This window comes from Rhinolophus ferrumequinum, chromosome 22 (assembly GCF_004115265.2).
Source record: "Rhinolophus ferrumequinum isolate MPI-CBG mRhiFer1 chromosome 22, mRhiFer1_v1.p, whole genome shotgun sequence".
NCBI lineage: Eukaryota > Metazoa > Chordata > Mammalia > Chiroptera > Rhinolophidae > Rhinolophus > Rhinolophus ferrumequinum.
Genome location: NC_046305.1, coordinates 51,679,116 through 51,703,020, shown reverse-complemented (window position 1 = coordinate 51,703,020; position 23,905 = coordinate 51,679,116). Strand labels below are relative to the sequence as shown.

Here is a 23,905-nt window from a genome sequence, read left to right as displayed (position 1 = left end):
TGTGCAGGACAGAAGTGGCACCCAGTACCCATGGACACCTCGGCCCGCAGCCCTTTCCCTCCACAGAGCCCTTCCTCAGGGCAGGCCGGTGCGTGCCCGCTCGGCCTAGGGGCGCTCTGGCGAAGTGTAGCATCTCTCCTCTCCTGTCCTCTCCCCTCCGCTCCCCTCCCCTCCCCTCTTCTCCTCTCTTCTCCCCTCCCCTCTCGTTGCTCCTCTGTCTTGGCACACCCCTGCACACCTACCCCCAGCCCCCAACACAGCAGTCAAATGTGGAGGCATCAGGGAGTCAGGGGATTCTAGGGGAGGGCAGCGAGGACGAGCAGGGGCTCAGCAGGCAGAGGCCTCAAGGAACTGAGGGGCCACTGGGACATCTGGCCTCCTCCGGAGAAGAGGCACAATCGCCAAATAAGGCGTCCCCCCCTTCCCCACCTCTCCCTCCCCAGCTCCCCTGCTTCGGTCACCTGTCGGGGAGAAAGCACGTGATTCTGAAGTCACAAAGACCTGGGTTCAAATCACAGCTGGACCACATCCTGTCCTGGGCAAGTCCGTGGGTAAGTGTTGCTATCTCTGAGCGTCACTTAGCTCAGGGGTAAAACGGGAGACATTATGCTTGCCTCATGGTGGGTGTTGTGAGGACGGATTTTCGTCAAGTGCCTGACAAAGGGCCCAGAACACTGCAGGTGATCAATAAATGCTAGCCCCCTTCCCTTCACCTATCCTGTTTTCCCTCAAGGCCTCAAACTCTGTTCCTTCTGGCTCTCCCCTTGTCCCCTCCTGGTGCCAGGACGCTCTGCCAGCCACTCCTTTCCCCTGCCTGCTGACGGACCAGGTGCTCCCTCCCTCCACCCTCCTCCCTCCCCTGGGCCCTGCTCCCTGCCCTCCTGGGCAGCCAGGGCAGCAAGGACGGCACCCAGAGAGTTGCCCCATGGACAGGGCCCCACAGAGACACCACCGAGCCTCGCAGGGTAAGAGGCCCTACGGCCCTGCAGGCAGGTGGAAGGGACTGCCAGGCAGTCCAGAGGAGAGGGAGAGATGGGACTGGTCAGGAAGTGAGGAGAGGAAGAGTGCAGAGAGCAGAGCAGCGAGATGGATGGGCAGAGCACAGCACACTGCTGAGGCAGGACAAGCGTGACGGAAACTGAAGGAGAAACAGGAGGAGGGGCGGGGACGTGACAGAGAAGAACTAGGGAAGGAGGAGACGTGGGAAACACCTGGAGGGGAGAGACAGGGAGAACTGAGGGAGGAGACAGGTGGGGAAGGAGGGAGGAGCAAGGCAGGGAAGCAAGAACAAGGGAAGGGTCAGAATGTGAGCAAGTGTCCGGGCTGCCTGGGCGAGGTGGACACACTGTACTGTGTACTCAGTCCCCTGAGACAGCGCAGCTGGCTGGGACCCCAGGCAGCAGTGGCTGGAAGGCTGGCCACTCCACCTTCTATTCATTCACCTGTCCTGCCTTTGAGGATGACAGACAAGGGTGGGGGAGGAAGCAAGCTGCCCGTGTCCAGTAGCCTGGCACCTTCCTCCCACTGGCCCAGAGGTATGGAGTTTCGTTTCTGCAGAGAACGTGGGGCACCCGCGCAGGGCAGCGGGGGTGGGGGGGCAGAGGGTCAGGTAGTCTTGGCCCCACCAGTGCTCTAACTCAGAGACCCTCTCAGAGCAGATCCCCAGGCCACAGGCTTGAGCACAGCGGGAACGCCAGAGTGCCAGAGCTACGAGGCTCCAGGCCACATGGTGCAGGAAGAACTACACTGCCAGGCACGTGAGGGGGCACATCCCCCCACCCCCCCCACCCCTCCCACCCCCGCCCCAAAGAATGTTCTGAGGTGCAAGGCTGGAGGCCAGAGAGCTGGTGCCACGTCAGGGAGGAAGCTGGGCGGGGCCAGGGCCAGACAGGATCAGCAGGGGAGGCGGGAGTGCCGGGCGGAGCCACGCCCCCTCTGGGCGGTCCTTCCCCCCAGCCCCACCCCGGCAGAGCCAGGGCCTGCGAGTCCACTCCCCCCACCAGCCTGCAGGTGGGGAGCGTACCGGGCAAAGGGACAGTGTGGGTGGTGGCCAGGATTGGACAGCAGACGGGAAAAATAACAGGAGAGCACATTCAGAGGTTAGGGAAACCATAGGGGCTGAGGCAGGGCTGCTGGGTGTTCTGGGACAACCGGCTGGCCCTGTGTCCCAGGAGGAACCGCTGCATGGATGTAGGAAACGGACCAAGGTCTGGCGGGGGAAAGCTCTGTAGGGGCCCCCTGGGTAAGAGTTGAATAAATGCTAACCACACAATCAGAGGACACCCGACATGCTCTAGCTGAGGCTTTCCCCTGAGCAGCTGCCCCTCTGGCTGGCTGTGCCCCGCTACTCACACCAGGCGACTCACCTGTGCTCCCTCCTGCCTGCTCTCAGCCTGGATGGACGGACGTCCATGGACAGATGCCACGCAGCCTTCCTGTGCGGGCTGGTGGGCCGGGCAGCCAGGGCCTCACCAGCCCGTGCCTGTGGAAGCAGAGGGGCGTCTGTGCTTGCCGCTCCCCCCTCTTCCTCCAAACACCCCCTTCACCCTGCTCTCAACCCCCACACCTCTGGGACTCCCAGGTGCTTTCAGGCACAAATAAGCAATGAAGAGGTTGGACTCCCACCGAGACTTAACTCTGACTGGTGAATATTTATTGTGCACCTCTGAGGGGCCAGGCGTATGGAAGGTTCTGGGGATCCAAGGGGGGAACAAACAAAACAGACACAGTCTCTGCCTCCATCGGGCCTGCCATCTAGCAGGAAAACGCCGTTCCCAGGAAAGGAAGAGTGGGAATCCAAAACTTGAGGGATGAGGAAAAGTTGGTTCTGGGGTGGGGGCAGTAAGGGGAGGACATTCCGGGAGGAAGGAGTGTCTTGGGCAATCCCTGAAGCCCTGAGGAGCCTGGCACTTCTGAGGACCTGGGAGAGAGCCAGTGCGACAGAGGGCAGAGAACCAAGAAGAGAAGGGTGCTGTGGAGGGTGGTCCCACCTTCTCCTCAGATGCCAGGTTCCACTGGGAAGGAATGGGGTGGGGGAGGAGGCCTGTGAGCAGGGGCAGTGTCTCTCGGTCCCCCACGGTCTTCAGCTGTTGGCCCTGACTCCTTCTCTTCTCCTTGCAGAGCCGCTGGCTGCAAAGAAGACCCACACCTGTGAGTAGAGGGTTGGGGCAAGAACTGTTGCTGGGGTACGGAGAGGTGGCCCAGAATCCAGCCAGGACTGTGGGAGGTGCGCGGAAAAGAAAGGCACGTAGGTTGCACAGAGACGGAGACACCAGGCAGAGGCGGCTGGGCCTGAAGAGAGGATGGGGACATGGGGAAAGGAGGGGGCATGAAGAAACCTCAAGAACAGGGAACATGGCAAGGAAAGAAGGGCACAATGAAAGGAAGCGGTGGGGACAGCAGGGGAGAGGTGCTGGACAGAGGCACAGGAGATGGAAGGGGTGGGGCCGGGAGGGAGGCAGGGTGGCCTGCAGCAGGCGTCGTGTGGGCAGAGCCAGGTTTGGTATTCATCTGTGTGGTTAACACGTCCTGAAGTGTGAACCCGCCTGGGGCCAGGCTGTGCAGGCCTGCAGAGCAGGAAAGCCTTTGGCTCTGTAGGGAGCACCATGGACGGGGGCCCTCTGGGTCCTGGGCCGCTGGAAGACTAAGGCCACAGCATGTGAGAAGGGGCTGGAGCTCAGGAAGGACTGCCCAGTGGCTACTGGCAAGGAAGCCTCCCCTGGAAAGGCCTGTCAGCACATCAGATGTACCCTCCGCGTTTGTGGGAGAACCACATTTCCCCCCAGGAAATACACCCACTCCACCTCAGGCCCCAGCTTATATCCATCGGAGGCAGGCATGCCCTTCACAGCCTGAGGGCACTCTGAGAAGGGCTCCGTGAGCAGGGGTCCCTGCAGTGATGACAACTCGCGCAGCAGGGGCTGCTGCCAGGGCCCTCCCGGGAGAGCTCACTGCTGCCCCTCCCACTGCCCGGAGAACCTACAGCCTCCCTGTTCCCAGCAGAGAAATCACAGAGGTGGGCAGACAGGGGCTTGGGGGCCGTCCAGGATGCTGCCTGCCTCCCGTGGGGGCTTGCTTTGCTCAGCACAATCCTGACGGTGCCTCGCCTGCCCCCACCCCACCCCAGCCACAGGGCCCCACGGAAATGCTGAGCAGGGCCCTAGGAGGAAAGCGGGTCAAGGAGTGACGCGGGAACTGCGTGAGTGAGCGGGGGAGGGGAGCCAGGGACCATATGTGGGTGGGGGGTGAAGGGGGACTTTCGGAGCAGCTGGAACTGGAAAAGGCTAAACTCCATTCCTACCCTTAAGCCCTCACCACAGAAACCTCGGCCAGGACCATACCCCCTTATGCCCTTCCCAACCCCCACCCCCACGCCTTGAGCCTCCTCCCAAGATCCCTGGCTGGCAGCCCCTCCCACAGTCCCCTGCCCAGCTCCTGAGAGCCTAGGAAGGCCCGCAGGGAAAAGCATGTACCAGGCTGAGTAGCTTCTAGAGTCCCGGCAAGATCAGACATCTCATAGGAGGTTTGACTGAAGAAGCCAGAAGGGATTAATGCTCCCCCAAGCTGAGAGGCCCCAAAACACAGGCTCCCAGAAGGGACCCCCAGACCAAAAGGGTCCCTGACTACTAAGGGGCCCTGACCAGGGAACCCCCAGTGTGAGGTACTCCACTAAGCAGGTGTGAGGCTGAGAGGGCCTCCGAAGTGGATCGGTCTCTCAAAAGGACCCCTAGGCCAACAACTCTACAGACAGACTCCCACGCCAGGAGCCCTCCCAGGCTGAGACAACGTCAAGAGCAGACTTGAACCAGAGAAACCTTCCCATTCCTCAAATGGGATCGGGGCCAAACTGCCTGAGTTTGAATCCTGACTCCACCACTTACCAGCTGTGTGACCTTGGGCAGGTTACTTAACCTCTCTGTGTCTCACGTCCCTCATCTTTGAGATGGGGATAACGGAACCTACCTCATAAAGTATTCTGTGAGGATTAGCTAACCCACAGGAAATATTAAGAACCATTTCTGGCACATAGTAAACATCATCGTCACCATCAACACATCATCAGCGATCTGCATTCTAATTTCAGCACTTTCACTGCCAAGGCCATTTCTGCAGGACAAATCGCCTCCTGCAGCTAGTGGGCATTTGTCCGAGGATTGTTACAGCTACTATGATCATTTATTCCCTAGCCCAGGGCATACACAGTGTCCGAAGGTGGGGGCTGGGGCAGCCTCCCAGACTGTGCCTCACAGGGCACGGCTCTTGGCAGTCCACAGGGTCTCCGGTGACACATGCCACCGACCTGGGCGGACATCCTGTGACTTACCTCTAGAAACATCCCTGTCCCTGGAGTCACCTGGCAAAGAGGGTCAGGCTCGGGGGTCCTCAGGGGAGGGGGAGTAGGAAACTGGCTCCATTCTGGCTCCTCAGCCAGAACCACCCTGTCAGGTGGAAACAGCTTTTACGCCTGTGGCTGTCGCATGTGGTTTTGGAATTTTCCAACGCCCCCTGTGATTGGCTGCCCCGCCCCTCACACCCTGCCCCAGGCCCAGATTGGCCACGTGGGGAGCCTGTCATCCTACCCGCTGCACCCCAGGGAGGGTGGGGGGGTGGAATGGGGGGTTGTCACTCGGCCACCTGTGTGGTGCGAGCTTAAACCCCCCTGCCCAGAAGCATTGGGGGAGAGCTAGGTGCAGAGCTGTGGGCTGAGGCTCTGCTCAGAGTGCCTCGCCCCCAACCCTGCTGCCACCTGCGCCCAATCTCGGGACCACCTCCCTCTGAGGACAGGGAGCCAAGGCAGCAAAGCCCCAGCTCAGCCATGAGAAGTAAGTGAATGGGGCCACCTGGGAGCGGGGCAAGCCTGGGGCCCATTGTCACCCCGGGCCCTCTGGAAAGGAGGGGTGTCCTGGGAACAGAGTGAGCAAAGCTGGGTGCTCTTCCCTGGCAGGGTGTCCTAGTCAAGGCCCACGTCTGTGGGCAGCGGGGCAGTGGAGCTGGGGTGTCACTGCTCTGAGAGTAGCTGGGCTGTCTGGCTGCTCAAGCTCTGCTCTGAGAGCGGCGATAGGAAAGGGGCTCCTCCGCCGTGAGTTTTGGAAAGAATCTGTGAGGGTATCTGAGGTGCCCCCTCATTTTACAAGAAAGACTGAGACTCAGAGAGGCCAAGCGCTTCCCCCCACGTCACACAGCTGTAGTAGATGGAGGTTGGTGATTAACAGGTGGCCTGAACTCACTCTCCTGGCTCCCGCTGCAGACGTGCCCTCTGTGCCTCTAAGCTGCCTGCAAGCGGGGTGGGAAAGGAGGCCAGAGGAGCTGCCGTGCCTGGGGCAGCAGGACAGTGAGCGTCCAGCGAGGTCAGCAGGCAGAGGGGGTCAGAACCCCAGTATCCAGGCCTCAGAGCCACCACACTTTCTGCCTAGCCCAGGGACGCAAGGAATGAGTGAAATCGGGGACGCCGTGTGTGTGTGTGGGTGTGTGTGTGTGTGTCCCCAGCTTCAGTCACCCATTTGATGAGGGAGACCAGGCAGTCGAGATGGGAGCAGAGAGCTTTCAGCTTCACCCCCTTCCTGGCTTGGAGCCACAGGCCAGCAGCCGGGGGGCAGATGTCTGGGGTCTCGGCGCCTCCTGGCCTAGCAAGGGTGGACAAATCCACCAGTCCCCGTGTTCACGTGAGGGAAGCCAGAGAGCCTCTTAGAGCACAGGGCAGAGAGGAAAAGAGAAGCCTGGTGCCCCTGTGGCCCGACGCAGCCCCGGCTTCAACCTGGGGTCTTCCCACAAGACACAGAAGGGAGGCCACCTTGGGTCCTGGAAAGACCCATGGGCCAAGAGTCTAAAGACCAGGTTCTGGTGCCACCTCTGTCACTGACTAGCCCTGTGGTCTTAGGCAAGTCATTGGCCCATGGTCTCCTCACCCGCAAAACAAGGGAGCTGAGCTGAAAAACAAAACCAACTTGGGACAAGCTCCTAGTTCTGAGGGCCCAGGACCCAGAAGAGCGCCCTGGTCTTGAGTCAGGCAGCCCCACAGGGAGGGAAGGGCACTCAGCTTTCCCAGGGGGTGGACGGTGAGGAGGAAAGAGCTGACTGTGCACGTGTGGGATGGAGAAGCCAGTGCAGCAGCAAACCCATCTTCCCAGAAATCAGCAAATCGGCCCTGGGAAGCAATGACTGGGTGTGTTCAGAGGCTGGCAGAAGGGCAGGGGTCCCCAGCATGGGATGACGTCCCCCCACAGCTCCATCCAGGCTGGTAGGAAGGAGAGGGGGTCTCCTCCAACCTGAGACTCGGTGTCACTGGCCCTTCTCACTTGGACATCTCTGGGATCTCACAGCCCCAGCTGATCTGACTGCCCCCTCCCCACCGTGAGTGCCAGGCACCACCACGCCTTCTAACCACAACTGGGGCAACTCAGAGCACTGGGGGCTTGGGACTGTGACACACCCAAAGGGCAAGGAGCAGAAACAGACCAAGGAATAGAGAGAGACGCAGAGACCCAGCTCAGAGGACAGAGATCTATGAAACACACAGAAGCGAGTAATGTCTGGATGGATATAAATGGAGAAAGGCCAGGAAAACCAAAACTTTGATTGCGATGTGAAGCCAGAGACAGAACTGGAGAGGATGGAGAGGCACACAGACCAGGGAGAGATGGAACGGAGAGCAGACTGGCAGTGGAGGGGAGACCTCGGGCACTGCCGGGGCCTAGGAAGACGGAAAGTGAGAGGCCTGGGTTTTGCGGAGGCTCTGCGAGGATGGTACAGGCTCCCTGCCATGGTGACGGCTGCCAAGTAGAGAGGAAGTGCCCATGAGCCAGCCGGAGAGCGGGCGGCCCACTCATGTCACCGTCAGGCCACCGCCAGCGTGGAGTCCATAGGCACAAGGCCCTGGCAGTAGGCCTGGATGGGGAGGTGGGGGATGAGGGGTACAGGTCGCAGGCGTGTCTTAGCTGTGCCTGATCTTTCTCAAGTCTGGTCATGCCAACCAGGTGCGGTGGGCCAGAAAGAAGTCCCCAGGGTGCCACAGATCTCACCCTGAGAGTCCAGGGCCACCCGAGGACTTTACAGAGGGCCCCTCCTTCCTTGCATCCCTCCTCACCCCTCCTTTGCCTCTCTTCCCGTCCCTAAGGGAATCCCCAACACCCCCAGCCAGGGCTCTAGAGACTGGAGTGGCCCAGCCGGTGCCATCACAATGAGACATGGGTGTTGTGTTGCCAGCCCTTCCAGGGGCGCCTTCCCCCTGCCCTGCCTCTGTGCCTCTGACTCAAAGGGGGAACAGGGACTTTCCCCTACTGAGAGCTCTCCAGGGAAAGCAGCCCTGGGGTCTCCTGTTCTCCATGGCCAGGCCACTCCACTGCTGCAACACTGCCCCTTTCCTGGGCCTTTGCGCTCAGAAAGGACGGAGATGTCTATATGGGGAGAGGCTGGTAACAGGGCAGGGCCTGGGGGCCAAAGCCAGGGCCTCCTGGAGCAGCAGAGGCCTCTGGGAAAGAGAAACAGCCCTGGAGGCAGGGAAGGTGGCTGATGGTGCCAGCCAGGTTCCCACTCTTCAGAGCTTCCTCCTGCTGATTCATCCCCTCCCCCATCCACAGGTTGTTTTCACTCAATTCTTTTGTTTCCCCTCCTTTACTCCAGTCCCAGACTGCGGGGGTGGCGGGGGCACCAGGAGCGGGGTTTCAGGTGGCTGGTTGTCTCTGATAACTGTTCAAAACCCCAGACTCTCCCTCGCCCACCTGAGTTTTAGCTTCGCTACTTTCTCAGCCCTGGGATCTGGGTATATCAGCAGAAAATTCTCGCCATGGGCTAGGAGGAGTGCTCACCAGGTAGAACTACACCCCTCTTGGCGCCCCTCGGCCCCCCACACCCTGCGGTGCAGCCACCACCATGGTTTCCAGCTTTGCAGAAGCTGCGGGAACTGAGAGCTGAGAAAGGAGGGAGGCTGGCGACAGACTGGGTACACCGGGGACTCCTGGCCAGAGCTGTGGTCTCTGTGGGGAAAGGGATGGAGACTCTTGACTGACAGGAGGGGGGCGCCTAAGCTAAGAAAAGAGACGCACCCCTCTTTCCCACTCACTCCTTCATTTCTGCAGAGAGGACTGCTGAGCTGCAAGCAAGCCAGTCCACACCCCAAAGCTGCTGCAGTTTTCCAGGGGGGTCCCAAGTCAGGAGCTCCGTTAGGACGGGCAGGCTGTTCCGCCTTGGCCTTAAAGCCTGCCCCTGAGATGTGGGCAAAGGCAGGTGGGGGCTGGCACCTCAGAGGAAGAGCTGGGGCAGAGGGAACAGGGTCTCTGGGTCTTTACACTAGACACGCGTCCTGGCTTGAATTCTGTTCCTAACCCACCCCCCTCATTTCACACTTTCCCCTTCAGCTAGTAAATAACCTTGTCCCCTGTCCGATTCTCCTCAGTGCATTGGGACAGCCCATCCTTATAGGGTATACAGCTTAATGGTTGCGGACACTGGCTCTCAAGTTAGAGACCTGGCTTCAAGTGCTGGCTGTGCCACTTCTGGCTGTGTAACTTCAGCCAAGCCATGTACTCTCTCCTGGACTCAGTTTTCTCGTCTGTAAAATGGGGGCGATTCTAGTACCTACCTGACAGGGTTGTTGTGATCACTCAATGAAAGCTGTGTCTAGAACCTGGCACAGAGTTAGAATTCCGCCAACGCTTATGCCTGTCATTATTATTCCTCCTTAATTGATATCCATTGGAGAAAAGGGGAGAGAAAGAAAAGAGAGGGAAGGCCCAGCTCCAGACTGACAGAACACAAGGAGCAGATGAGCGCCGGGGTTCCTCTGTCTGCATCCATGCTCCACCAGGGCTGGGGGTGGTGCTGGGGTTTGACAGGAGAGATCCCCCGGGGTTGCAGCCCCCCGCTTTGCGTCTACCACTTCCTCTCTGTGGCATAGGGCACCTGGACAGGGCCCAGGGCTGGCTTCCTAGGGTGGCACAGCGCCAGCTCTGGATGCATTCAAACAGCGATATCAATGAATCTCGCAGCTGTGAGAAGGGTGAGATTAGAGGAGGCAGGGAGCACAGACCAGGTTGTCTCTACTGGTTTTCCCCACGTAGGATGTACTCACAGGAAGCTCCCTGGCCATCCTTCAATGTCCAAAGCAACCCAGGAGAGACTCACTTTCTTTTCCCAGTAGGGCATCAGAATGACATTTTTTAGAGGTCACACTGGATAGTGGAGAAGACACCAGAATGAGCTGGGGGTCAGACCAGCAGCCCCACCCTCAGCCCCCAGTAGGAGCAGCCTGGCAAAAACAGCAGACAGAGGGAGGAAATGCTTGCTCCTCGGAAGTATAGTTTGAGACCCAGCCAGCTCGGGCACCAACCAGGAGCTTGTTCAAATGCAGAATCTAGGCCCCCCTCAGACGTCCCTTTGGACTGGGGACCTGCATTTTAACAAGGTCCCTAGGCGGGCGGTCTTGTTTGAGATACAAAGGGCTAGAGTTGTCAGGTCACTGGATGGTTTCAGGAGATGGGGTGTGCAGGTGGGGGCATTTCTCTCTCCGAGGAATGAGAGGGTTTCCTTCTGTGGGCCCTGGGAGGGAGGGGCAGTGAAATACACAGACCTTCCCAAAGCAGCAGCGGGCACGGGCAGGGCATGGGCAGGACACGGGCAGGGCGAGCTGCTGTGGGAGCTGTGCTGTAGGGCTGGCCTAGAGGTGCCTGACCTTTGCTTGGCTCCAGTTCCTGGCACCGTCAGGCCCTTAGATGGTAAGTTCCTGGCAGGCCAGGCTCCCGGGAAACAGTTTGAGTAATCCTGTGATTACTCAGCTCCCTCTCCCCAAACCTGGGTTCCCAGCATGGGCTGGGGCAAAGGGGTAAGTTTAAAAGGTGAGGTATCTGACCGACCAAGGTGCTTTTCAGCTCCCGCTCCCCCACCGCCACCTCTGCCAGTCCCCTTCCCGTCCTCCCCCCCCACACACACACACACACACACACTCATGCGCGGGGCTTTCTCTTTGAGGTTTTGGGTAAATGGCATGAAGGGGACACAGGTGGCAGGGGAAGGAGGAAGGAGTAGGACCAGAGAGCCTGACAGCACTGACAGGCCCAGCGCTTGGGCCTGGGCCAGGACGTGGGTGGGTTTTTCTGTGTTTCTTTGGCTGCCTGTCCATCCCTGGGTCTAAGTCTGTTCATGGACCCTGTGCCTCTGTATCCCCGGGTACCTCTGCGTTGGGCTACGATTGAGGACATGGCGGAGTGGCTGGCCTGGTGGCTGGGTCCAAACCCTGACGTCCCCCACACGTATTTGTGAAGGGGGCCCGTGGCCACACCACCCCCTGAGAAGGCGAAGGTCAGGGTGATGCCTTTGTGAGTTCCTCGGGCCAGGGCCCGCAGTGGGTCAGGCGTGGGTCAGGGCGACGTGTCTGGGTCACCATGTGGTCGGCACACACACACGCACGGATGTGGCTCCGGGAGAAGGGAACAGGCAGGGAGGCCTGTGGTCGACGGCTGGGCTAGAGCCCGAGTTCCCACTGTGGCTTGGCCTAATCTCCCTCCCGCTTACTTTTTTGGGTGACCCATGTTGGTTTCTCCCCTCTGGGCTGACGGCCGCTAAGGAGAGAGAGACCACTGTGCTGCGGGGGGAGGTGCTGAGGCAACGGCAGGTGGCAGACTCCACGGGCGCAAGCGTGCCCCTCGCCTCGGTGCCCACTGGCTTCCTTGGCCCTCAGCCCTGCTCAGCAGTAAGGGACCGAGGAGCACTTCGCTGGAGCACACTCCTCTCCACAGGTCGTGCTCTTCAACTCCAGGCCCCCCGGCACAGGCAACGTCATTTTTATCCTGATTTTCCCGACAAGGGGACTGAGGCTTAGAGAAGCGGAGGGACTTGACAGGCAGGTGCCCCCGCCTTCTCTGCCCATTTGCCAGGTCCCCGACCGCCTCTTGTCCTCTTTTCCCCTCCATGCATCCCACCCTGCTCTGGATTTACTAGGAGGCTTCTGAAAAGCTCACTTTCCATCACGTTCCAGACAACTAGGTGCCCTGTCCCCCTGGAGAAGGCAGCAGCTTACTCTGATTGAGCTCAAGGCTGGCCTGAGAGGAAGATGGTTCAAGAATGATGGAGATGATATTTCAGGGGGTGGTGGGCAAGCCATGGCCATCCTCCCACCTCACGTGGGCAGGCCCGACATGGGCCCAGGGCCCAGGCGGGGGGCAGGCAAGCTTCCAGGAATGTGGAAGCTACTGCTTCCTCTGACACTCCAGGGAGCAGCGTCAGAGAGGAGAAGGGCCTCAGTTCCAGACCTCTCCTGGTCTGCTCCTCCCCACCTCCCCCCTCGGAGGGGAGGCAGCAGGTCAGCGATGGCAGAGAAAAGACCCAGATGCCCTCGGGAGTGACGAGAACACCTGAAGCAGCAGGATTCCGACTCTGCCCAGCTCCCCTTCAAAGATGGGCTGGCGGGTGGCCAAATGCTGGTCCCTGAAACTCGCAGCAGAGAGGTGTGGGCATGGACGAGAGCTGGCGAAGTAGAGGAAATGGACCAGGGGCCAGCAGCAAACCACAGCGAAGGGAGGGGGGCAGGCCAGCTTACAGCGACCTCAGTGGGCAGCAGGGCATCCCAATGCCCAGTGAACAAACAGTAACACACAAATATGCACGTGTGCACGCTGGCTCAAGCAGACATGCCCCTTGGCTCACAACTCACGTGTACCTTCCATGTGTGTATATATATGCACACACACACACACACACACACACACACACACGCATACCCACTGATGTGTGCACTCCAAAAGCCACGTACACAGAACAGCATAACGGAAAGCTCAGGTAGCCTGGCATGTAGAGCCAGCTCTGAGGCAAACCAGCTGTGTGAACCTGGGCCAACCTCCCGTCTCATCTGGCCTCTTCCCTCGCGTACAGAGAAGGGAAAGTTGAATGAGCCGGTCTGGAGTCCCAGTGTTAACATTGGTGATTTGTGCACATACCGTTGCATGCAGGGGCCCTCGTGCGCACGTAAGCGTACTCACTCATCCGTGCCTGGACAACACTGCTCTGGGGCCCAGGGCTGCCTAGGAGCCGTGTTTCATTCTCTCCCTGGCTCTCAGGCATCCAGCAGAGCTGGCTTGTTGAGCCCCACTCTCCTGGGGTCTTCTCCATACCCTGTCTGGACCCCACTCTGTGGACCCTGCTCCCTCTGCCCTTCCTGGAGCCTTCACTGCCCAGCTGAAGATGGCTGGTGTCCCTACCTGGCCCCCAGGTGCCCCCTGCCTGGTACACCACATCTTTCCTCCGTGCCCCAGTGGGGGAGGGGGCACAGAGGAAGCCCCCGGGGCGGGAAGGCCCCTGGGCGGGAAGCAGGTGTTGTGAAGCAGTAAGGACTCCTAGGTCCCCAGGCGGGAGGGAGGCAACTGGAGCTTTACAACTTGGAGGGCTGAGCAGGTGGCCGCCATGCAGCTGCTTTCTCTGCCCCCAGAGAGCTGCTACAACGCCGGGCCACCCCCCAAAACAAACAACGGCTTCCACAGACACTTTGCTGAGCAGTGCTTGGCACTTGGCTTCTTCCATATGGCCAGAGGGGAACGGCAAGCTGCATTGGGGGTGGGAGTGGGGGGAAGCTCGCGTCTCTGTATCCATGACCCCGGGCTGACCTCCTGCTCTTTCTCTTCCAGCACAAATCGAAGTGATCCCTTGCAAAATCTGCGGGGACAAGTCGTCCGGGATCCACTACGGGGTCATCACCTGCGAGGGGTGCAAGGTGAGCGCATGCACACATGCACAGTCTCCTAGACATGAGGAGAGGGGCTCAGTGGCCTCCGATTCCACGGTGGTTGGGCTCCTGCGGCAGGAGGCTGGGGCCTTACCTGGGGGTCCCTGTGCACACAGCGGCCTGGTCATGAGCCACCGAAGTGACTGCAGGACAAACGGCAATTATGCTAAGAAATGGAGGAGAGAAAACTGACCGGTCGGGGGTTTTCTGGGAAAGCTGGGGTCTGGGAGAGCTTGTGGCCTGGGGCGCTCGGCCCGGGGACCGATCTGGGCCTGGCCGGGATGGGCAGCCTGGTCTCTCTGCCTGCCGTCCCCAGGGCTTCTTCCGCCGGAGCCAGAATTGTAACGTGGCCTACTCCTGCACCCGTCAGCAGAACTGTCCCATCGACCGCACGAGCCGCAACCGATGCCAGCACTGCCGCCTGCAGAAATGCCTGGCACTGGGAATGTCGCGAGACGGTGAGGCCAGCGGGCGGCCGCCCCCCTCAACCCCCCCAGCTCCCCGTGCTCCCCCTGCTGTGCTGCACAAACGCCCTTCCCCTCTGGAGGTCTGCTCTCCCTGCCTCCCTCCCACAGGCCGTCTCTTCCACTGCCCACTGTGCTGGTGGGCAGAGCGCCCTCCTCAGACCTCTCCACAGTCCCCAGCCTCGGGCTGTGCTGGAACGACCCTCCTTTTCCCAAGGGCCCCCACTCTTCACTTCCTGCTCCTCCTCAGGATGGAGGGGCCTCCCTCCGCTCCTCTCCAGCCCCCAAACCATCCAGGCCCCACACCTTTCCTTCCTGCCCATCGCTCCAGTCCCAGCCCGTCTTTCTCCCTGGCCCCCCCATTCCCAGCCCTGACAGCAACGGAGCCAGAGGCGGCCTGAGAACAACCCAGACACCGTGGCCGTGGGGAGGGCTGCTGCTCCTGGTGCCTTTCTCCAGGCTCCACCTTCCTCACCCACCACCTCCTCCTCGCGCCCCCCACCCCCACTCCCACCACAGAGGGAGCCCAGGGCAGGGCTGGGGGAGGCAGGGTGGTGAGGAGCAGAAGCAGCCCGTCAGCACTTTTCAACACCCAAAATAACAAAGTGAAAGGAAACACGCAGGGGTGCAAGGGGCAGGCGGGGCGAGGGGCTGTGCCCCCACACCTGGGAGGGGTGGGGGAGTGAAAAGCAGGAAAGAGAGAACAGAAGAGGATGTTCAGAAACCAGCCACCAGCCTGGGTCGGGCTGTGGTGAGTATGTAGGTCACCAGGGAGCCTGCAGGCCTGACCACAGGGAGACCCGAGCGCTCGGCTCTCCTCTTCCTCTGACCCTCCTAGACAGGCGAGGTGACCCCAATACAACGTCAACCCCCTCCTCAACCACCCCCAGCCCCAATATCAGGAGGTCAGAATCCTCAGTCCAGACTCATTGCTTGAATTCTGCAATGATTAGAAGTTGGTTTGGAGCTGGGAGAGTGTGTGCTCAAGACCGAAATGCCCAGGCTGCACGGAGCAAACAAGAGAGAGGTGGGGAGGGGTCTTGAACAAAAGTCCCCCAAGCGAGGTTGGACTCAGCTATTCAGGGAGCAGCCAGTTAATCCCGTAATGCTCCAAATGCCCCCCGACTGCCTTGTATGCTGTCTGTCCTCCTGCCTCAAACACCCATCCCGACCTCTTTCAGCTGTCAAGTTTGGCCGCATGTCCAAGAAGCAGAGGGACAGCCTGCACGCTGAGGTGCAAAAACAACTACAGCAGCAGCGGGAGCAGCGGGAGCAGCGGGAGCAAGTGGCCAGGACCCCTCCCACAGGGGGCCAAGGGGCAGACCCCCGCCCCTGCACCCTGGGGCTCCCAGATGGGCAGCTGCCCCTGGGCTCCTCACCTGACCTGCCCGAGGCCTCCGCCTGTCCCCCTGGTCTCCTGAGAGCCCCGGGCTCCGGGCCCTCTTACTCCCACAGCTTGGCCAAATCCGGGCTCAACGGGGCCTCATACCACCTCGAATACAGCCCGGAGCGGGGCAAGGCTGAGGGCAGAGAGGGCTGCTACAGCACGGGCAGCCAGCTGACCCCTGACACATGTGGACTTCATTTTGAGCACCCCAGACAACCTGGGCTGGGGGAACCAGGGCAGGGCCCGGACAGCTACTGCAGCCCCAGTTTCCGCAGCACCCCAGAGGCACCCTATGCCTCCCTGACGGAGATTGGTGAGCAGCTGGGGAGGCCGGCAGGGTGGGGAAGCTGAGAAAGGGGCTTCCAAGAGAGGGGCCGAGTGGGCACCCCATGTAACCACACACGAGTCTCAGGGAGTTTAGGGGTCGAAGACAAGGGGTCGAGGGGGAGGCCGAGTCGGGGGAGGCCCAGCAGAGGGCAGGGTAGGAGCCCATGCCTTCTCCTCGGCCCCAGAGCACCTGCTGCAGAACGTGTGCAAATCCTACCGAGAGACGTGTCAGCTGCGGCTGGAGGACCTGCTGCGGCTTCGCTCCAACCTCTTCTCCCGGGAGGAGGTGGCCAGCTACCAGAGGAAGGTGAGGCCAGGGAACCTGCTGGAAGGGAGGCCATCCCACCACCAGGGGCGCCCAGAGATGGCCACCTGCACACCCGGGGAGCTGGGGTGAGGCAGGGCGTCACAGGGGAACACGTGTGTGCACCCGCTTTGAAGGATGGGGTCGTGGCTACACCCCAGCTGATAGACGAGAGCTTGCCCCGAGCCCCCGCCTGGAAACACTGTCCTCGGCTGGCCTCCTCCCTCCTCCAGCACCATCTTGGTGCCCTGTCCTCCTGCTCTATCAGCCATAGCAATAGCTGGCGTCGTGATTACCGTTTGTCAGACACCCCTGCTCTCCCAGGCACTGTGCTACATGCTCGACATCAATTATCCCTGATCTTCACAACGTCCCACCCCCCAGTGAGGCCGCCATGTGTTGCTGTCTTTAATGGGACCTAATGGGAAACTGAGCTCAGGGAGGTTAATAGACTCATTCTGGGAGCCAAAGGCCACGTGTGTCCATCGAGCTCCAAAGCTTAAAGCTTATGCTCTCGCTTCCCGCACTCTGACAACACCGCTCTAGAACACTCGTTTGGCACGGAGCTTTTGCCTCTCTAGGTTATTAAGACCTTTGGGTGTGTCCTTTTGGGGAGGGGCATTCAGTATGTCTTTCTCACCTCAACAAGACATACACGCTTTGAGGGCAAAGCTTCTGAGCCATTTTATTCTCCCACAAGAGCTCCGTGGGTGCCACCGGCCGGTGGGTGCTCAGTCCGAGCGACCCAGTGGCAGGAATGGCCCTGGAGTGTGCACGCGTGCTGAGAATAGGCTAACACACCCGTGTTGACAATGTGGGGTTCAGAACCTACTCCCAGGGGCTTGAATTTGTCAGGCTGGACTCCCCGGGGCTTGGGGCAGTGACCAGTGAGTCATCAAGACACTACAGTGGGACCCCCTCCTTCCCTCTAGTCCGTGTGGGAGATGTGGGAACGCTGTGCCCACCGCCTCACCGAGGCCATCCAGTACGTGGTGGAGTTCGCCAAGAGGCTCTCGGGCTTCATGGAGCTCTGCCAGAACGACCAGATCGTGCTCCTCAAAGCAGGTGCCAGGGAGGGCGGGCAGGCCTGCAGGGAGTGGGCCCAGAGCGTGGAATGGGGCGGGGCCGCGTGGAGGGCGCGGTGACGCTGAGGAAACCACAACACTGGGGCACAGAGACGGACGCCGGGCTTTTCTCCCCACCCCCCAGGAGCCATGGAAGTGGTGCTGGTGAGGATGTGCCGGGCCTACAACGCCGACAACCACACAGTCTTTTTTGAGGGCAAATACGGTGGCGTGGAGCTGTTCCGAGCCTTGGGTGAGGGGCAGGGGAAACGAGGCCGACGAGTCCAATGCCCGCCTCGCCTCGTCGGCAGCTTCAAGACCCAGGGCGCCCTCCTTTCCAGGCAGATTGCCCCCTTCGCTCCAAACGCCAAGAGGGCGGGTGCCCGTGGGCTCGGAGCCCCCGCGCCTTGCTCACGCTCTCATTTCCACACCGGCAGGCTGCAGCGAGCTCATCAGCTCCATCTTTGACTTCTCCCGCTCTCTGAGTGCCTTGCGCTTCTCCGAGGACGAGATTGCCCTCTACACAGCCCTAGTCCTCATCAATGCCAGTGAGTGTCCCTGGGCGTGGGTGAGGGACATTCAGCTCGTGGGGGGTTCCCAGACACTGAAGCAACCGGACCTTCAGGTGTGATGGAGCCTGAGCGATGGCTTGAAAGAGCACACGACCCCTTCACAGACCAATGTCGCTGTGTAACAAAAGGAGTTCAAATGAAGACTCAGAGGAGCCTGAGAGAGGAAGTGGGCAGCACAGCGGGACTGGAGAAGTGGGCAGATGTGAGGCTGAGGGAAGTGAAGGCTGATGAGAGGCTGTCCGGAGAGAAAGGGGTCTGCGTGTGCACCCACGCCGGCCACGCCGGCCACTCCGTCGTGGCCGCACCCTGGAATCACCCAGGGAGCTTTACAAACCATTGCCGGCGACCTGAGGTTATTGACCTGGGGTGCGGCCTGAGCACCACCATTTTTAACAGCCTCCGGCAGGTGATCATAAAACTAATTTTAAGGCCGCTCGCCGTCGTGGCAGGACTCCGGATATCCGCCCCACTACAACGGAGTGGGCAGGGCTGCGTACTCAGGGAACCTGGGGAAATGGGGCAGCAACTAACCTGAGTCTGCACACCCAAATGATCAGCCTTCTGGCTCTGCCGACGAGTAGAGACCTGCACATGTCCCTGAAACTGGAAATAAAGATTTAAAAGATGGCTTCAAGCTCTTTTGTGGAGCCTGGGCCAAAAGCGGTTTGTCTGTGGAGGGTAGTGAGCTACAGGCTGCTGCAGAGGCGCTGCCACTGGCCTGCATGGCTTCAGGAAGGCCACCTGTGTCCCGTCTGAGGTCCTCCTTGGCCAGAGGGCAGGGGGCTGTCTTCCCATCTCTCTCTCTCTCTCTCTCTCTCTCTCTTTTTTCCCACGGCAAGAATCCTAGTGCCTAGCATTGGGTGGACTATGTGAAATATTAGGGTGCCAAGGAGAAGGCAGCTTGCAGGTGGGAGATTGGAAGCTCTCATCCCTTTTATCTCTCTTCCCAGTTTTCCTTGTAGACACCTAGCCAAACCCAACACCCAGAGCTTACCATTATCAAACCAGCACGCGCACGCACGCACGCACGCACGCAGGAAGACCTCGTCTAGCACAGACGTCCACCCTGTGGTGGAAGTTAATGTCCATGTTTTCTCTTGTTCTCACTGTGGTCTCATCCCCTCCTTCAGGCCGGCCGGGGCTCCAGGAGAAAAGGAAAGTAGAACAGCTGCAGTGCAATCTGGAGCTGGCCTTTCATCACCATCTCTGCAAGACTCACCGCCAAGGCCTCCTGGCAAAGGTAGGAGCGGTCCCTGGGGTAGAAGAGGCCAGGCCCCACGCCAGAGCTGTGATGTCTGGCCTGGGGAGGCCTGGGGCCTACGGGTACGGAGGCGCGAGTGCCATATCGCATTAGGGAGCTTGCAAGAGCACAGGAACTGAGGGAACAGGCAGTCGCTTCTGTGTGCGTGAAGATGGAAAGTTAGAGAGCGTGGAATTGGGAGGGGCCCCTCGGGAACAATTCAGTTTAATAGAGCCGGCACTAACCCAGCACCTGCCTGTACAAGGCACCCTGGAATGGAAAGATACAGAGACGCATCCTCGCTCCCACCTAGCGCCTTCCATCTGGAATGAAGGAGAGACGCGTGTGCCAGTGGCTCTAACACACGTAGAATGTGAGCTCTGACGATGCCAGCAGCGCGGTGTCGTCACACACGTGCCCTCGCATCCGCGGGCCGCTCAGTCAGTAGGACAGATGTTAATACCTTCCTGTAGCAATAAGGAGACTTCAGTGACGTACCCAAGTTTCCGTGATTGGTAAGGGATAAATGCCAAGATCTAATCCCAGTGCTCTTTCCACCATATGCCTGACAACATTACTTCGATCAGAGGTATCGGGGACATGTTAGAAAAATAATTTGGGGGTAAAAGCAGTGAATGCTAACTGCTTCCTACAGAAGGTGGCACTTAAACTAGGCCATGAAATCAGTAAGATTTTAACAGACATTCATGGGGGTGGGGCAGGCATTTCAGGCTTAGAGAAAAATATGAGCGAAAACAAGGAGGCAAACAGGGCACGTATGGAGAACATAGTTCAGGGACGTTTTGACTCAAGTGTAAAGATCAGGATAGATTGATGGGAGCAGCGAAGTAGCAGAAGGCGAGCTGGAAAATTAGGTCAGGGAGCAAATCAGAGAGGACGTTCAATGACATATTAAAGAGTAAAGGCTTTATTTCTAGGCAATAGAGAGCCCCAAGGGTTAGAGGAATGATATCATCAGAGCTATTATGTAGGCAATTTAATTTGGAGCCAGTGTAAAGGAACCACTTATGTAAGCACTCAAGCAATGGGCCCTTGCTGTGCGCCAGGCACAGTGCTAGGTGCCAAGGACACAGCAAGACTTAAAAACAGTCTCTTCCAGTAAAGAACTTCAAGTCTGGGAAGAGAGAGACTGGAATGGGGAGAGCAGGTGGGAAGCAAATCCGGTGAGGTCCGCCTTCAGAATACATCACCTCCCCGCTGTCACCATACACCCACCCCACCCTGCAGCCATCGGTTCTCACTTGGACAGTTGGAGAGGCCTCCTGATTGGATGCTGGCCCCAGCCTTGTCTGCCTTACAGCAGCCACACGGCCCTGTTCTCAGCCCCCCCAACAGCTGCCCCTCATGCTGAGAAGCAAACACAGGGCCGTATTGTGGCCCACGGGCCCCTGACTTCTTTTCCCACCTCATCTCCTTTCACACATTTCACACTGTTGTGTCTCTGGGCTTTTGTATCTGCTGTTCCAGCTGCTGGAAGGTTCTTCCCCCTGTTTTCCAAATGGCTTGCTCATCCCTTCATTCTGGAGAGGTTTTCCCAGACCACCCCATACAAAAAGCCCTCGCCCCCTCACCCTGCTTTAATGTTCTTTAAAGAAATTCCCTGACATAGTATATGTTTATTTTCTGGCTCCCTCACTAGAATATGCATTTGATAAAGGTAGAGATTTGATTTTATTCACTGATATACCACCACAGCCCGTCCCTGTGCCTAGCTGAGTAAGTTCTCAACAGATATTGAAGGAAGGTAGGGAAGAGGAGAGGGAGGGAAGACGGAGAGGAAGATATTGCAATAGCCCAAAGAAACTCAAAGTAAAGGAAGAGAAATGAGAAAAGGATGAGTTCTAGAGCTACCACGCTACCCGCTGTCCCCTGACTGCCCCTCTCCTGGGAGACTCAGCTGGGGAGAAAGTGGGGGTGGCTGGTGAGAGGTGTTACTAAGCCTCACTTGGTTATTCCGGCAACCCCAGGAGATAAATGGCTTTCTCAGCCTTTCTTCAGGAAGGTCTCCCTGCCTTTGTCTCCTGCTGGGTCTCTGGGCCTTTGTCACTGACCCTCTGGCTGAATGCTGGCGGTTTGGGGCACTGGCTTGGAAACTGTTTAGTTCAAACAATTATTGAGCATTTGCCGCGGGGTGGGGGGAACCCTACCCAAGGAGCTTAAACCTAGGGTGGGAAGGCAAACAAAGTCGGTCATTTTCCTAAAATGGGGCTTAAGTGCTACACAGAGGGAAGCCCCCAGGAAGGACCCTTAATCCAGGGGGGTAGTAAGGGGAATATTCTTGGAGGAGGTGATACTTGAAGGTAAGCATTAGCCAAGCAAACAAGAATTGGAAAGGCATTCCAGGTGAGGGGAACATCATCGTCAAAGGCAAAGAGGCATGTGACAGAATAGAACCCAGAGAGTCACAACATTTCACTATTTTAAGAGCATCAAGTGTGGGTTAGCGCCCAGAATGGCGTTCATGTGGGGAGCAGCAGAAACATGACTGGGGGCTCCACCCAGAAAACCACCTGGCCCACACCCGGTCTCCAGGTCTCCACGTGCCTGACACACATGTCCCCCTCCCAGTGGGGTCTGGCTGCCCCACAAGTGCCAAGTACATAGACAGAAAGCAAGAAGGTTACCGTAGCCCAGGAAGGACAAGAGGATTTTGTTGCTCTGGGGAGAATGGTACCGACCTTCCTTCCCCGTTGCCCCATCTCCAGCTGCCGCCCAAGGGGAAGCTTCGGAGCCTGTGCAGCCAGCACGTGGAAAAGCTTCAGTCGTTCCAGCATCTCCACCCCATCGTGGTCCAAGCTGCTTTCCCCCCACTCTACAAGGAGCTCTTCAGCACTGAAATCGAGTCACCTGACGGACTGTCCGAGTGACCTGAAAGAGGGACTCCTTTCCCTTCCCCTCCCCAGCCTGCTGGCCCACCTCCCTGGGCCCCCTCCCACCCTCAGCCTTTTCCTTTCTCATGCCCCCTGGAGCGTGGTCCCTGCCTATTCTTTTGCGAGTGACCACGTGTGGAGACTGGTTTTCTGCCCAGGGCCTGCCTGGCAGTGGGCCGAGAGCCGAGAGCCGGAGGGTGGGGATGAAGGAATACCACCTCCAGCCTGAGCTTTGCTCTGTCCCCTTTCCCATGCCCCTTCACCCAGCTTCTGGGAGGCCTGAGGGGGTAGGTGGGGGGTGATATAAGGACCTCTAGGAGGACCAAGGTGTCCTTAGGACAGCAGGGGGATCCAGGACTCCCTGGAAGAACAGAGCTCAACTCTGGGCTCAGAAGCAAAGACTAGACCTTTGAAATACCTCATTGCTTTTCCCGGTGGGCTTCGGCTGGGGAGAAGCGCCAAGCTCAGAGACAGGCGGCTGGCGCCCAGAAGGACCTGTACATAACATGAGTCTGGATCTTAAGATTTCCCGCCTCCCTCCTTTTTCCCAGCTCAGGAAGGAAATGGATGGGCAGCCTGCCCTTTTCCTGGGGTCTAACAAACAAAAACTGCGTACATGGATGGTAAGGGTCTGGGGCTACTATTCGTATGAGGTTTGAATATAGGATGGGGTACGATGAAAGCAGGCGCACCGCAGACAGAGAGAGAGTTAGAACTCAGGCCTCTTACATGCACTTTAAAAATAGACTTTTAGGGATTAGCGCAAATCTGAGCAGAGACACAGGTCCACACACAGGTGAAACACTCAGCCGGCAACTACTATGCAGCTCTAGCGACACATTTAATCTGACCCAATCTCTGTCTCCCTCAGAGGAGCTTAGTGGCCTCAGGAAGAGCGCCAGTCCTGAGGGACCCCAAGACCATTTCCGGGGCGCCCCGTCCTGGGTGCTCCAAACTCTGTCCCAGCCCAGCGGCATCCTACCACAAGAAACCTCAAGAGCACAGAGAGGGCTGGACAGCGGTCAGTCAGAAGACCAAGGACCGGCTCCCGTCCTGGGTGCTCCAAACTCTGTCCCAGCCCAGCGGCATCCTACCACAAGAAACCTCAAGAGCACAGAGAGGGCTGGACAGCGGTCAGTCAGAAGACCAAGGACCGGCTCCCGGAGGACTGTGTGGGCCTTGCCCCCCAGCCCTGCTCTCCTCGCGGCGAAACGAAGCAGAGCAGTTCCTGCACTCAGCTCCGGCAGGAATAAGGAGACCCGGTTCCCCAGCCTTTACTCCCTCTGGCTTTGTAAAGAGCTGTGAGCCCTCGCCAAGGGAAAAATAGCAGGGCAGGGGGAGGGGTTAGTTGCGTAAACAGAACCCCCAACTTGTGCCATTCTTTATAAAATGATTTGAAAGGCAAGAGGTGTGTGTGTCGGGGGGTGGGGGGCTGGCTTAAACAAGTAAGATGACCTAAATCAGACACCCACAGTCTCATTCCTGCGTGGGGACCCTGGTTTCCAACCCAGCCACCGTCAGCGGTGTAAGGACTCGAGCCCCCACTCAGAGGACCCCTCCCCCACCGAAGCAGCCTCCAACTCAGCTCCACAGCAGATGTTCTGAGCTGAGAACTTTCCCCACAAATGGTACCTACAGGGGACATTCAGATTGAGAGGTGGCATCTGGCAGACTGAAAGACAACCCTAAGGAAGGTGCTCGACTGCAGAACTCCCCAGAGGGGACTGGGAGAGTCAGAGAGACCCTTCGGGGCTGCCCAGCTGTTTCTGCTGCCTGACCCGACCCCTCGGGGCTGCAGGGCCACCGACGCGCCCCTCCCCTCCCTCTCTGTCCTGTACTGGCACGGACTGCAGCCCTCCTTGTTGGATTTATTTATTTATTTTGCACCAACAGGGTTGCTGCAGACTCATTCTCGCCTGGTTTAAAAAGAGAGAGAGAGGAAAAAAAA

The 23,905-nt window shown here is 58.9% G+C and overlaps 1 protein-coding gene across 4 annotated transcripts; it reads left to right on the top strand.

Moving 5' to 3' along the window:
- On the top strand, positions 1 to 22,480 carry RORC (RAR related orphan receptor C). Of its 4 annotated transcripts, XM_033093573.1 has the most exons (12): positions 1 to 88; positions 444 to 551; positions 3,121 to 3,150; positions 13,611 to 13,696; positions 14,025 to 14,166; positions 15,354 to 15,872; positions 16,072 to 16,193; positions 17,123 to 17,255; positions 17,400 to 17,507; positions 17,692 to 17,802; positions 18,957 to 19,066; positions 21,793 to 22,480. In XM_033093573.1, the coding sequence occupies exons 1-12, from the start codon at positions 31 to 33 to the stop codon at positions 21,952 to 21,954; spliced, it is 1,689 nt and encodes a 562-aa protein (XP_032949464.1). In that variant the 5' UTR covers positions 1 to 30; the 3' UTR covers positions 21,955 to 22,480. The 4 variants fall into 4 exon arrangements, with proteins under 4 accessions (XP_032949464.1, XP_032949465.1, XP_032949466.1 ...); XM_033093574.1 differs by lacking the exons at positions 1 to 88; positions 444 to 551 and adding an exon at positions 868 to 965; XM_033093575.1 differs by lacking the exons at positions 1 to 88; positions 444 to 551; positions 3,121 to 3,150 and adding an exon at positions 5,653 to 5,822.
- The last annotated feature ends 1,425 nt before the right edge of the window (positions 22,481 to 23,905 follow it).